We start from the raw sequence: 12618 nt of genomic DNA on the forward strand, positions 1-12618 counted from the left end.
TCTCTTCTATTTCGTACAATGCATGCTGGATGGGGAGGTCATAACCCTAGCAGTTTGAGCTTTTCGTAGGATTCGTCGTCTCGGTACAAACCCACAATGTTGACATACTTCATGTTGAATATAGACGAAAGCTCCTTTTCTGCGCCGATGGGAAGAGCATACAAGTCTATCCCAAAATGCTTGCAAAACAGTGGAAGATGCAAAAACAAGACATCGTCCTTTGGAGTTATGAGGACAGCACCTATGTCTCTATTCCCATCTTCGTAGTGCTCCATTAGTTGGTTGTATGTGACCAGAGCTCTTCTGGAGCCTTTAAGAATCTTGTAGATGGCTGCAGGATTGTTAACAGCCTTAACGGTGTGGATATCTGAATGAAATACTTTCTTCATATCGGAGGCTCGGGTTTCAAGTATTAAGATATAACTGGATTCCAACGACCCCAAAAATTTTATGAAAAAAACGGTGGAGAAAGTGAACAAAAACAGCTCTGAGTCTGAATCTGGATCTGGTTTGTCTGAGACCGAAGAGTCTTCAAGCAATGGGGTAGGGCAGGCAAACTGCTCGGAGTCAGGCAGTGAATATGAGTCTGAGATTGAGGAGGAGACATCTAGTGGAACTGAGGAAGGAACAAAGAAAGAAAATCCATCCTTGACTGTGTTCATAAAGGGTATAAGCTACGATCTGACTGAGTATGATCTGAAGAGTGAGATGGAGAAGATAGGGAAAGTGGCCCGAGTTGGAATTCCGATGACCAACGATTACAAACGTAACAAGGGGTTTGGATATGTCGAGTTCTGCAAGGAAGAGGATGTGAAGAAGGCACTGAAGCTTGACGGAACTGTTTTTCTTGGGAGAGAGGTGGTTGTGAACATGGCGCATCCACGAGAAAACAAGCAGAGGCACACGATATACATTTCAAACATCCCGTTTGGGTGTGACAAGAGGAAGTTGAAGAAGTATTTTGAAGAGATGGGAGAAGTTGTTGGGGTGTCCTTTCCTTACGACAAGGAGAATGATAGGCTGAAGGGGTATGGTTTTATTGACTTTGGAAACAAGGAGGATTACGAGAAGGTTCTCAAGAAGAAGCTAGTTTTTGAGGACAGCTCCATATACCAGAGGCCTGCTTATAAGAACAAGGAGGATAGAAAGGACTTCAATGGAAAGGGGCCTAGAAGAAACGATTCTCGATGGAATGGGAAGAAATATGGGGGTGAAAGTCAGAACAGAAACAACAACAAAAAAGTTAAGTTTAACTCGGACAGTGAGGAATAAAGAATTTCTTTATTATTTTTTGCTTTTCATTAGAACAAGCAATCATCTTCGACCCTTATTTGATGGGGGAGGGCCATTCTAGCAGGACATTGTACATAAGGAATTTGAACAGAAAGCTTCCAATAAGAGAAGTGAAGAGAAGGCTGGCCCTGCTTGTCACAAGATTCTCAAAGATACTGAAGATAAAGATGAGCAATAAGCCCAGGCTTTTAGGGCAAGCATTTGTTTATCTGGATGGAGAAGTAACCAATGAGATTCTGAGCAATCTGAATGGAAGGTTTTTCCTTGGGAATGTGATTTCTGTATGTCCTGCACATTCAGATATGTGCATTGGGAAAAGAAGAGCTTTTGTGCCCACTAAGACCCTATTGGTTACAGACATACCTTCTCTTGTGACCAGAGACGATATTGAGGATATCTTCAAAAGCTTTGAAGGCTTGGAAAACATAAGATTCATCAAGGTAAAGAGCCTTGCTTTTGTAGACTTTTTATCTTCCCAGAAGGCATCTATTGCCTACTCACACTTTGCGGATGGGCAGATAAGACACATACATGGAGACATGAAAGTAATGCCCTCTGCATAGACTCCTAAGCTAGAAGCATAGGTATCCCACATTAAAAGGTTATCGCAAAAACTTTCCCTGCCTTCTCCTCTTGGTGCCGTCCCTCTGGTGTCTATCTTCAAGATACATCTTGTCTACCTTGACACGGCCTCCAAACACGCCTCTTCCATATTGTCTTCCGTCTACAAATCCATAGTCCTTGTCAATAGACAGAGGGCTCTGGTCAAGCCGAAATCCATTTATATACTTAACTGCCATGTCTGCAGAATGTACAGTATAGAACTCGACAAAACAGAACCCACAGAACCTCAGTGTGTTTCTATTCAGCCCCATTATAACTCTTTTTACCTCTCCACATAACAAAAATAGCTCCCATATTCGTTCCTCTCGGACACTTATGGGGATATTAGATATAAAAACGGTTGATGAGTTCTTCTTGGCCTCAACATATTCTTCATCTGTCCCCACAAATGTCTTTTCTCTATAAAAGTATCCTTCCCGCTCCCCTGCGAAATACTGTTCCAGAGTCGTCATGGGCTGCAGAACTTGCAAGGATTTGTTCCAAAGGCCGGGTAAGAATGTCTAAACAAAATAGATTTATAAGCTGTACAAAGTTCACGGTTTAGTCTGGAATCGTCTCCTAGGGGTTAGAATCTTCCGTGGTCTATCAGGAACAAACTAACAAAGAACATGTAGAACGACCTGCAGAAATGGTCCATGCTCTTGAAATGATTCTGATGTGTTAAGGAAAGTCTTCTGCTAAGGAGCTCAAGAACAAACACACATCCTAGAACAAGGACAATTCCTCCATTCCCTGTGTATAAAAGCAGGAAGAAGATCAAGAACTTAGCGAGGTCCTCTCTAGAAATCCTAATACTTCCTAGTAAGTCCATAATACTCTTCAGAGTCAGTATCCTTTTCCTTTCCTTAACAAGATAAACTTCCCCATTGAACATTACAAGATCTTCCGGATCAACCATTATCTTTGCTCCTGTTTCCTTAACAGATACAGCTATCTTGATCGATATATCGTTAGTCTCTATCTCTTCACATAAAACATCTCCACCACCCTTGTATCTTTCACCTACCTTCTGTGGAGGAACATCGTACACCAGCTGAAGGCTTCCCTTGCCTAATGTGTGGAGTTGAACGGCATCGCTCACGATCTTTCCATTGAGAATTATCTTTATCCCCTTTTCAGTGGACTCTATACTGTATTCCTCTATCTGGCTCTTCAAGTACTCCTTGACATGGAGTATTGTGTGGTCAGACTCAAACTCCTTTGTGTATGTATACTCACCATTTCTTGACCTAAGAGTAACTATTGTCATCCTTTCCCTTCCCATTAGGGTTGTTTATATTTCTTTTGTGATCAATCAGATGACTCGGCTGAAAAGGGGAGCAGCAATGAATAGGAATACAGCCTTGTGTCCCTGGATGTATGGCAGAAGAGCGGAGCCGGCCATATGGATGTATATGGTGATGAGGCTTTTGAAGGTGTAGATTTCTGAATAAAAATCGGAATCCCTAGGGATGAAAGTTGACTTGGATCGTCTAAATGAACTATGCAAAGTGAGATTTGAAAGGGAGTACACGACATACGGAGAATACTTTGGATCAATCATGCACCTTACTAAGGAGGAAGGGCTTAGAGAGATGTTTTTCAAGTACATAAAGGGTACGCTTTCTGAGGAGGAGGTTCTGAGTCGTATGGGCCAGAGCAGCCCAAATGATTTGAAGCATTTCAGCAAGATCTATGAATATGAGAAAGGCTTTTGCAAAAAGAAAGCAGCATTGGTGTTGAAAAGAAGATACATGGAGGAGAGCGATTATGATAGAGATGCGGTTTTCCAGTGCATAAGAAGGCTATCTAACTGGCTTGACTTTGGGTTTGTGAAGGATATATGTAATGATGAATACCTGGGATTGATCATCGGAGAGTATGCACGGAAGCATGAACTTGACGAGTCCTTCCTAGATGAGATTGCGAACTTTCTACCATCTGTGTTTTTTGGATACACACGACTGAACAACCTTCTGCTTGATTCCTTTGAGAAGTCATTTGAGAGAGTGATAGGGAGGAATCTGGAGATTCTTCATGTTGTTGACTACCTAGACAGAAGGGTTGTTGAGGCTATTTCCAGGAGTAGATTGAAGAAGGATATCTTTGAATATCTGGTTTCCAATGAGTTGATTGAAGAAGATGTGCTATTAATGATGATAGGTGCTGTTGGAAGCATTGATACGGAGGTGTTCTTGAGTGATGGGGTCATTGGAAAGCTTTGCTCGGAAAGCATTGTGAAATATCTTGATTCTGTTGGAGTAGAGAAAGTTGTTGAGATTGCAATAGCAGGATGTAGATGTAAAAAGCTATATGGGGCCCTTCCATCAGTCCTAGAGAAGAGAATCGAAGGGTTTATGAAGGAACCAAGGATTGTTGATGTCTTGCTTGTCATGGTTTACTATGACTCTGGAATAAGGTTTGGAAGCTTTCTCTCGATTCTAAAGCCGTCTCTAGAAAGAGAATTTCTAGTTAGTAGGGAAGAAGAAAAAAGAAAAGTTGTTGTTGATGTTAACAAGGACACCGGGGAGATCAGAGAGATTGGGGTTGATGTGGAGACCACGGGGGTTTTTTCCAGTGAGGGAGGAGAGTTTAGATTTGTTGGAAAAGGAAAGGCTGAGGAGAAGGATGTTGCAGAATATTTAAGAGAGATATGCACGGATTCTGGGGATTTTCTTACAAATGTTAGAAGGAAGTTAGGATTTGCATGTTTTCTTGAGGGACCTACAAAGCCCACCTTTGATCAGTTGGTGATGCTTCCAGGGTACTACTTTGCGGAGTCACTCAAACGGTATTGTAATGAGTTTCTAGGTTTGCTGTACCAGTTCAATGAAATAGTGGTTCCAAGAAGCCGAAGAAGAGACCTTATAGCAAGAACCATTGTAGCTAATGGATATAAGGAGCTCTTTGTTAGATATCTCGTAAAAAGAGATAGATACTTTAGAATTGAGATTGACCTTGATGTATGGCTTGAGAAGATGACAAGCGAGTACAAGGCCAAGTATTTTCAAGACTATCCGATGGCGATAATAGGAAGAGAAGAAAAGGTAGTTGAGTCTCTGAAAGATGATATTCAGATGTTACTTCCTATTGTTGTAAAGCTGGAGAGCAAAAAAGTGCCAAGAGAAGTAATCGATAAGATTAGAAAGCATATCTCTATGAAGGAAGGTTTTTACAGGAAAGAAGGTGAAGTCAAACGCCATGGTCAAGGCCGAGATGATGCAATAAAAAAAGAAGAGACTAATAAATGGAATGAATCCATGAGAATAGATACCACTAAGAAAGGACCAGGTGAATGGAAACCTCCCGAAAAAAGGGTCAAGACGGAAAGCTGTCCTAGCGAGGACAATATTTATGATGATTGGTATCCTATTGAGAAGGTTGACCATGTTTCTTTCAGGAAGAGGGTAGGGTTTATATGCAATGAGATAAACAAAAGGATTTCAGGCGGGAATGGGCTTCATAGAGCAGGCCTGGTTACTTCTATGGTGGTAAGAGATGTGGAGATGGCCAGGAAGGTTCTATCTGTTTTGCAAGGGGTAAATAGGTTTGGAAAGGAGTTTGTCAATTTCATTGAGTTTTTCACATTTTTTCTTTCATACTGCAAGATGGAAGTGAGCATAGATGCAACAACCCTTAAGACTCTGAGGAGATATATCTCTGAAGAGGACAATGATTCTGTTCTGTATTTTGTGTTTGTGAAGGTCAAGTTGGAGGAGATGGAGACGTTATTTTCTTCATTCAAGGAAAAGAGCTTTGATGTTGTCTACAAGGCTTTGGTGGACAGAATCCGAGGAGTCAAGGAAGGAACGACAAAAAACACAAGGAATGGATGCACAGCCATTAAAGTTGGGATACCACAACCCGTGATAAAAAGAAAGAAAGGCAAGGGGACCGAGATCAATACTGTCGAAATCTGGAATAGTGGAGACCAAGAGGAAAGGATCAGAAATGTCATTGGACTGTTTCTATCCTCTGATGACGAGTGTATGCATTACATTGGATTGGAGGGCTTGAATGTGTTAGACTTAGAGGTGAGTGTAGAAAGATTCCTTGACTCGAGAAGTGACAGAGTTGTTGAGGCAGCATTGAAGGTTGTTATAAAGAGGCCTATTACCCCGGCTATCAATTCAAAATTTATGGAGATATTGTATAGAAGAGGGAGGCTGGATAATCTTGGAAAGATGTGCCTTAGGGCCGTAAACATAGATATTCTAGAAAAGGAGGATGTGGACAGGATCTATGAGATGTTCTTTATTGACCCAGGAAGCTATTTGGAGGTTCTCCCGAGAATAATAGAGAGGGGGTATGAACCGACAGAAGAGATAATAATGGAACTCATAGGATTGGTGGGGCAATCTCAATGTGATGATACGATAGGGAATGCTATGAAAGTCCTGAAGAGTACTGAGTACACAGAGGAAATGGTCTTTAAAAGCATCCTAGTTCTTGAGAATGCCAAATTTGCCCCAAAGATGTTCCTGATAGAAAAAATATGTAGGTCTTCATGCAATCTTAACACCCGAAGCTTTCTCAAGTTGTGTGTGTGCATAGGCAATGAGGAGAACTATGACGCTCTTAAAGGATTGCTAGAAATACTGAGAAAAAAGGGAATCAATGCCGATATTGTTGAGAAATGGAAGGAGAGCAAGTCACTAAATAGATTGATGGTTCGGATCTATCCTCTATCCATGAAGGATAAACCATATTACAAAAGGATTCTGGATGAAGCCAAGAAGGATGCATACGAATGGAATTTTATCAATGAATTCTATAGAAATGAACTTAAGGTTGCACAGTTTATCTATGCTCAACCTTAGCCATCTCAGAGGACACATCTCTTTTTGTGGCTGTGCAACGATGTATTGTGAGCATACTCCTTGCCACACAGGCATTTGAAAGGCTTTACCAAAAAATGAACAGATCTTATGTGAGTCAAAAGATTTCCCTTCCTACTAAACTCAAACTTACAATACTCGCATACATGCCTGAGCTTTCTTACATTAAAGATTTTAACATGATGGCTTTCTACGTGTGCATCAAACCAGGACTTCTTCTTATACTTCTTTCCACATGTATCACACTTGTATTCCAAACATGTCTTTTGGTGTTTGCTTAGCTTGTCCCTTGTATGGCACATACGCCCACACCTTGGGCATTCAAATTCAGGAGGAAAGTGTGTCTTCTTATGCACAGAGAGATGTGAATTCTTCATGTAAGACTTCTCACACATATCGCATTTATAAGGCCTGTTCTTTGTATGGGTGTTAAGATGGTCGTTGAGCTTTGATCTTCTGGGAAACGACTTTTCACAGCCTTCAAAGTGACACTGGAAGGTCATGGACCAAGGGCAGTTAGAACAGAAAAATTTAATGATGGTCATCCCCCGTGGATTGTAGAGATAAGGACGGCATGGTCGCCATACTTCACCGGGCTTTTTTCTTTTCCCGTGATCTCCCAATCCATCTTGTTGATGATGCATATGGTTCCATACACAAGCTCTCCATGAGAATCGAAGTAGCTGTCTCTAACTTCCATGTGCCTATCAAACAAGTACTTTAATGCCTCCTCGGCTGTGGTTATGGGCAATCCTTCCATTTCTTCCTTAGTTAGCTCTATTTCTTTGTTGTTCAACTCCACATTGCTGGCTCCATTGAATTTGAATATCATTTCTTGGGTTGCAAGGACTGAGTGTTTTCATTCCTTAGGGGCTAAAACAGGCTCTATAGGCCTCGTCAACCCCAGAGTCAAGGGCTTGGGCCCCTAGGATATCTTCTGACAATGAAGACGACACGAGAACTGGTGCAAACATGCGATGGATGCCTTCCAAAAAAGGGCGGACATCCTTCCTAGTGTGTATGAATAAAAGTTTGTACCCAGAGGGCATTATGTACGCACTGATTCTCATCTCGCCGTGTTTTTCCAGGCAATCAAAATAATTGGAACTTGTGGATGCCATCTTCCAGATCAGTATGTCAATGGACCCATAGATAAGGATGATGAGCCTGCAGTATTCCTCGTTGCTTGCTCTACTGTACATTCTTTGATAAACGATATCATTCTTCTCTGAGATTATGACCAAGAGTTCTCCCATGGGCTTGGGTTCTGTTTAGTTTCTTGAGAAGCATCACCTTGGTTTGTTATGAGGAAGAGGATGACTGAGAAAGGAGGCCTGAACATCTAAAAGAATAGCCAATACCATTGTGTAGGATAGTAAAGGCCGGCCAGGTTTAATTTGAAGGAAAATTTTGCCCTTCAAATGAGAGAAATTATACACTTGCAGACAGGACAGTGTGGAAATCAGGTGGGATGCAAGTTTTGGGAAACGATCAGTGGGGAACATGGGATTGACCAGACAGGCAGATATGTCGGGACGTCCGACAACCAGCTTGAGAGAGTCAATATCTACTACAACGAGGCGTCCTCGAAGAAGTATGTTCCACGTGCCGTCCTGATTGATCTTGAGCCTGGGACTATGGATGCAGTCCGCCAGGGGCCTTTCGGGGATCTATTCAGGCCAGACAACTTCGTATTTGGGCAAAGCGGAGCAGGGAACAATTGGGCAAAGGGACACTACACAGAGGGAGCTGAACTCATTGATTCTGTCATGGACGTGGTTCGAAAAGAGGCGGAATCAAGTGACTGTTTGCAAGGGTTTCAGATCACACATTCTCTTGGAGGAGGAACGGGGGCTGGAATGGGAACCCTCTTGCTGTCAAAGATAAGAGAAGACTTCCCCGACAGGATGATATGTACATTTTCTGTTGTTCCATCCCCAAAGGTGAGCGATACGGTTGTAGAGCCTTATAATGCAACACTCTCGATCCATCAGTTGGTTGAGAATGCAGATGAGACGTTCTGCATTGATAACGAAGCATTGTATGACATATGCTTCAGAACCCTGAAGATGAGCAACCCTGGGTATGGAGACTTGAATCATCTTGTCTCCTTGGTAATGAGTGGGGTTACAACATGTCTAAGGTTTCCTGGGCAGTTGAATGCAGATCTTAGGAAGCTTGCTGTTAATATGATTCCGTTCCCTCGTCTGCATTTCTTTGTTGTTGGGTTTGCACCTCTGATTGCTATAGGCACACAGAAATTCAAGACCTATTCTGTCTCTGAACTCACACAACAGATGTTTGATTCGAAGAACATGATGACTGCGTGCGATCCACGGAAGGGAAGATACCTTACTGTTACAGCCATATTCAGAGGAAAGATTTCGATGAAGGATGTGGATGAGCAGATGTCAATGGTGCAATCAAAGAATAGCTCCTTGTTTGTGGAATGGATTCCAAGCAATGTGAAAACAGCGGTTTGTGACATTGCACCAACAGGTCTTGAAATGTCTGCAACGTTTGTTGGGAACACAACATCCATCCAGGAGCTCTTCAAGAGGATTTCTGATCAGTTCACAGTTATGTTTAGAAGGAAGGCCTTCTTACACTGGTACACAGGAGAAGGGATGGATGAGATGGAATTTTCTGAGGCTGAGTCAAATATGAATGATTTGCTTTCTGAATATCAGCAGTATCAGGATGCAACTGTCGAAGATACTGAGGAGTTTTTAGTTAATTAAAAGGTTAATCGTATGTTTCTCTAACAATACCTGAATAGCAGTCTTCTCACCGGAGATCATGAATGATAGGTCTAGCAAGTTGAAACAAGTTTTGGACAGACAGATTTATTGTCTGGCAAGGCGAAACACAGTGATGGCATATCTACTAGAGAAGGGAAATGGATCTCGATGTGTGCTTGAAGCCATCAAGGTCGAACCTTTCACACAGAAGCAGTTTGCAGATATGATAAAGGAGGCTCATGCAAAGTCCCAGGACTACTATCTTGCAAGGGTCCAATGCAGAAGTAATCCCGAAGACGGAAAGAATATATACTACTGTTACGATGCAAGGCAGCTTTGTAAATACATATTCGAGATGGTTATTTCCACAGAAGGTAGGAAAATAAGGATAAAGAACTTCAAGGATCCAATAAATCAAGAGCAGATCCATGAAATCAGCTTTTTCAAGCTGAGATACGATTCAGATACACCTTTAAAAGCAGAATATGTTGGAAACCAGGTGAACTTCCTTGAAAACAACTGCTTCCGTAGCAAGATATTCTATCAGGAAAACGCTTTGGATGCGCTGTCTGTGAATTTCCAATTTGGGCCTCAGAAGAAGAAAATACCAATCATCAACAGGAGGAAGTTATTCACTGTGTTCATGATGGTCATCTTAGTTTTTGTCATAGGAACACTGGTTGCCATGGTAGCAGAAAGAGAGCCTTCAAAAGCCTCTCCGCCTCTAAAGCTCTCCATAAACAAAGGAAAAAGTATTTAATAAACACCTCTTCTACAATCAAGTCTCGTACCTCCCAAAGAATGGCGCAAACTTCAACGCAGGTGGTAAAACAAAGAATCTGATGCTTGACCCTCTGATAATCGCCTCTTTCCTTGGCGAGCAGGAGCCAAAAGAAGTGACAGTTACTTCATCCAGAACCACATTCATATAGTCATCAATCTCCTTCATGCGTCCCCTGTACATATCCCCATTGCTTGTCTCTATGGTAACAATAAATCCTTGTGCCTCATGGAGTAACTTCAAAGGAACTGTTATGGGCATTCAAAGGATAGTGGGGTAAATTACTCGTCACAGAATGGCAATAAACTTTTAATCTCTTAATTATTTTTTTCGGATTCACCGTCTTTACCTTCAGAATACCAGGAATTATTCCGGGCATTCCTTCTATTCCTTCTAAATGGATTTGAGTCATCTTTTCTCTCAAGGCTGCTTGATGATACGTGTCTGAATGCATCCACTGGAGGAACATAGGCCTTCTGACTTATAGACACCCGAGGACTTGGAGGCTTATACACCTCGGCTTCATTGGTTTCATTTCTCCAATGCATGCCTTTGGCTGGCTTCATTGGTGTAGATGCCCCAACCTTTCTTTCAGACCCTTCTATCTTCCTCGATAGAGCTTCCCTCATCTCCTCAACAATCCCAGAGTATGCCCTCAGAGCCTCTCGTTTACTTCTAAGCTCTTTTTCCTCCCTCTCAAATCTCTCTTTCATATCTTCATTTCTCTTTTCATACCAGCAATCTTGCACCCCCTTTGTGTTCTCCATGTAATATCTTGAGTATATCTTCATCTTTTTGTATCTTGGAGTAAACCTATCACAGAATCTGACACTCTTTCTTTGGTGGATAGGCTCTTCTTTCTTCTCAACATTCTTCACCACAGGAATTCTCCTCCTCTCAACAATAGGTTTCGAAACAGGCCTTGCCTTTTCTTTGTACTCGTCAATGATCTCGAACACTTTCTTTTCAACGCTCTTGTATTCAAACCCTTGGACAAGGATATCCCCATCTCTAACACAAAACTTGAGGTCGTTCTTCTTCATAAACCCAACCAGATCCATATTTCCTCTAATTGGAATACAACTTCCAATACTTTCCGAATATCTATTCCACATCTCAAAGTCGAACTTTCTTCGAACAAGAGTGTCGCCAGGTACCTCAATTCCACAACACCTTTTCTCAACATCACTAACGATCTTTTCTAGATTGCAGGGTTTGGCCCTACAGAACAGCTTCTTTAGTTTATCTCCCTCATTCTTAAGGTGTCCATATGAACATATCGCACGAAAGTCTTCAATACTGCATTGGCTGCGTATAGCCCTAGGATCCAAAGATGTGAGAACATTGACAGCATTGGCATACGAGAAGAGCATGCAGGATTCAAGGAAAAACGTACAAAGAAGCTCCATATACGACGTTGCTGTGGATTTCGATGGAAACTTTCCCATCAGCATTATTATCTCGCACGCTTTCTCACACACAACATAAGATTCATATAGCACTCCTCCTCTGTTCAATGCCCAGCTAAGGTCCAAAAGAATTCCAAGGAATGCGCTATGCATTCCTTCCTTCGTGCTCTCAGGTACCTCCTCATATACCTTGTTGAAATATTCAAAGAACTTCACACATTCCTCAACACTGCATCTTTTCTTCACAGAGTTAAGCCATGGCCGGAGCACCCCAACCATACCGCCATAAGATCTTCCCTGAAGAAACCGCCTCCCAAATACTTCATATACATCAGCCATCCAATCGTCTTCCTTGTTAATGAAGGCATTATAAAACTTTTCCGCATAGCCAGAATCATATCTATGCTCAAGCAGAATCTTTTCTAAGCAACCGACAGCTCCTTCTTCTTTGATCTTCTGGGAAACACATTCTACATCGCTACTCAGCCTTGTGTCCTCCGAATCCATCCCGGGGCTAAAAGATTCCACATATTCAACTCTATAGAGTCTTTCCTCAAGAAAATGACTTAACTTCCTTTTATTTTGCTAATGACTTCCTGCACAAGGGAGCTCATCATCCCGTCGATTCCGCTTCTGATCGCAAAGCCTCTTCCATTCCTCATGCCACATACCAAGGATGCAACGAACGATGGCCCCAGAAGCCTTATCCATCTGGAGGCCCCTACTCCACTCAGCCCATAATAAAGAAATGAATAGATCATGGTGTGCTTCGCTAACTCTCCCCCACTCCTCAATGGCTGTCTGGAATAAGAGTGCTCGCCTTCTCTCCTAAACATGTTGCTGGCAAGTGCCATGGAACACCCGATGGTAAAAGAATTCCCAGTTGCCTCGAATATAGCCAAGGTATAGTCCCTAAGGCTCATATGGGGTCTCTCAAAAGCCCTTATCTCCTA

The 12618-nt window shown here is 42.1% G+C and overlaps 13 protein-coding genes across 13 annotated transcripts; 5 read left to right on the plus strand and 8 right to left on the minus strand.

Moving 5' to 3' along the window:
- Positions 1-450: 450 nt before the first annotated feature.
- Positions 451-1272, plus strand: EROM_030620 (splicing factor CC1-like protein; the record flags this gene model as incomplete). Its single annotated transcript, XM_009265905.1, has 1 exon — positions 451-1272. One exon carries the CDS (start codon positions 451-453, stop codon positions 1270-1272), a length of 822 nt encoding a protein of 273 aa, XP_009264180.1.
- A 62-nt stretch (positions 1273-1334) lies between these two features.
- Positions 1335-1856, plus strand: EROM_030630 (U1 small nuclear ribonucleoprotein; the record flags this gene model as incomplete). The annotated part of the gene is made up of 1 exon (XM_009265906.1): positions 1335-1856. One exon carries the CDS (start codon positions 1335-1337, stop codon positions 1854-1856), a length of 522 nt encoding a protein of 173 aa, XP_009264181.1.
- A 39-nt stretch (positions 1857-1895) lies between these two features.
- On the minus strand, positions 1896-2369 carry EROM_030640 (putative RNA-binding protein; the record flags this gene model as incomplete). Its single annotated transcript, XM_009265907.1, has 1 exon — positions 1896-2369. The coding sequence occupies one exon, from the start codon at positions 2367-2369 to the stop codon at positions 1896-1898; it is 474 nt and encodes a 157-aa protein (XP_009264182.1).
- A 113-nt stretch (positions 2370-2482) lies between these two features.
- On the minus strand, positions 2483-3181 carry EROM_030650 (hypothetical protein; the record flags this gene model as incomplete). The annotated part of the gene is made up of 1 exon (XM_009265908.1): positions 2483-3181. One exon carries the CDS (start codon positions 3179-3181, stop codon positions 2483-2485), a length of 699 nt encoding a protein of 232 aa, XP_009264183.1.
- Positions 3182-3368: 187 nt separating this feature from the next.
- EROM_030660 (hypothetical protein) lies at positions 3369-6716 on the plus strand (the record flags this gene model as incomplete). Its single annotated transcript, XM_009265909.1, has 1 exon — positions 3369-6716. The coding sequence occupies one exon, from the start codon at positions 3369-3371 to the stop codon at positions 6714-6716; it is 3348 nt and encodes a 1115-aa protein (XP_009264184.1).
- A 5-nt stretch (positions 6717-6721) lies between these two features.
- EROM_030670 (zinc finger domain-containing protein) lies at positions 6722-7279 on the minus strand (the record flags this gene model as incomplete). Its single annotated transcript, XM_009265910.1, has 1 exon — positions 6722-7279. The coding sequence occupies one exon, from the start codon at positions 7277-7279 to the stop codon at positions 6722-6724; it is 558 nt and encodes a 185-aa protein (XP_009264185.1).
- On the minus strand, positions 7276-7566 carry EROM_030680 (ubiquitin-like protein; the record flags this gene model as incomplete). The annotated part of the gene is made up of 1 exon (XM_009265911.1): positions 7276-7566. The coding sequence occupies one exon, from the start codon at positions 7564-7566 to the stop codon at positions 7276-7278; it is 291 nt and encodes a 96-aa protein (XP_009264186.1).
- Positions 7567-7600: 34 nt separating this feature from the next.
- Positions 7601-7990, minus strand: EROM_030690 (ER-Golgi tethering complex TRAPP subunit protein; the record flags this gene model as incomplete). The annotated part of the gene is made up of 1 exon (XM_009265912.1): positions 7601-7990. The coding sequence occupies one exon, from the start codon at positions 7988-7990 to the stop codon at positions 7601-7603; it is 390 nt and encodes a 129-aa protein (XP_009264187.1).
- Positions 7991-8155: 165 nt separating this feature from the next.
- EROM_030700 (beta tubulin) lies at positions 8156-9475 on the plus strand (the record flags this gene model as incomplete). The annotated part of the gene is made up of 1 exon (XM_009265913.1): positions 8156-9475. One exon carries the CDS (start codon positions 8156-8158, stop codon positions 9473-9475), a length of 1320 nt encoding a protein of 439 aa, XP_009264188.1.
- A 58-nt stretch (positions 9476-9533) lies between these two features.
- On the plus strand, positions 9534-10235 carry EROM_030710 (hypothetical protein; the record flags this gene model as incomplete). Its single annotated transcript, XM_009265914.1, has 1 exon — positions 9534-10235. The coding sequence occupies one exon, from the start codon at positions 9534-9536 to the stop codon at positions 10233-10235; it is 702 nt and encodes a 233-aa protein (XP_009264189.1).
- An 18-nt stretch (positions 10236-10253) lies between these two features.
- On the minus strand, positions 10254-10517 carry EROM_030720 (small nuclear D3-like ribonucleoprotein; the record flags this gene model as incomplete). Its single annotated transcript, XM_009265915.1, has 1 exon — positions 10254-10517. The coding sequence occupies one exon, from the start codon at positions 10515-10517 to the stop codon at positions 10254-10256; it is 264 nt and encodes an 87-aa protein (XP_009264190.1).
- A 56-nt stretch (positions 10518-10573) lies between these two features.
- On the minus strand, positions 10574-12172 carry EROM_030730 (hypothetical protein; the record flags this gene model as incomplete). The annotated part of the gene is made up of 1 exon (XM_009265916.1): positions 10574-12172. The coding sequence occupies one exon, from the start codon at positions 12170-12172 to the stop codon at positions 10574-10576; it is 1599 nt and encodes a 532-aa protein (XP_009264191.1).
- A 59-nt stretch (positions 12173-12231) lies between these two features.
- EROM_030740 (hypothetical protein) lies at positions 12232-12588 on the minus strand (the record flags this gene model as incomplete). Its single annotated transcript, XM_009265917.1, has 1 exon — positions 12232-12588. The coding sequence occupies one exon, from the start codon at positions 12586-12588 to the stop codon at positions 12232-12234; it is 357 nt and encodes a 118-aa protein (XP_009264192.1).
- Between the last annotated feature and the right edge of the window lie 30 nt (positions 12589-12618).

Source organism: Encephalitozoon romaleae, chromosome III, assembly GCF_000280035.1.
Source record: "Encephalitozoon romaleae SJ-2008 chromosome III, complete sequence".
In the NCBI taxonomy this organism is placed as follows: Eukaryota; Fungi; Microsporidia; family Unikaryonidae; genus Encephalitozoon; species Encephalitozoon romaleae.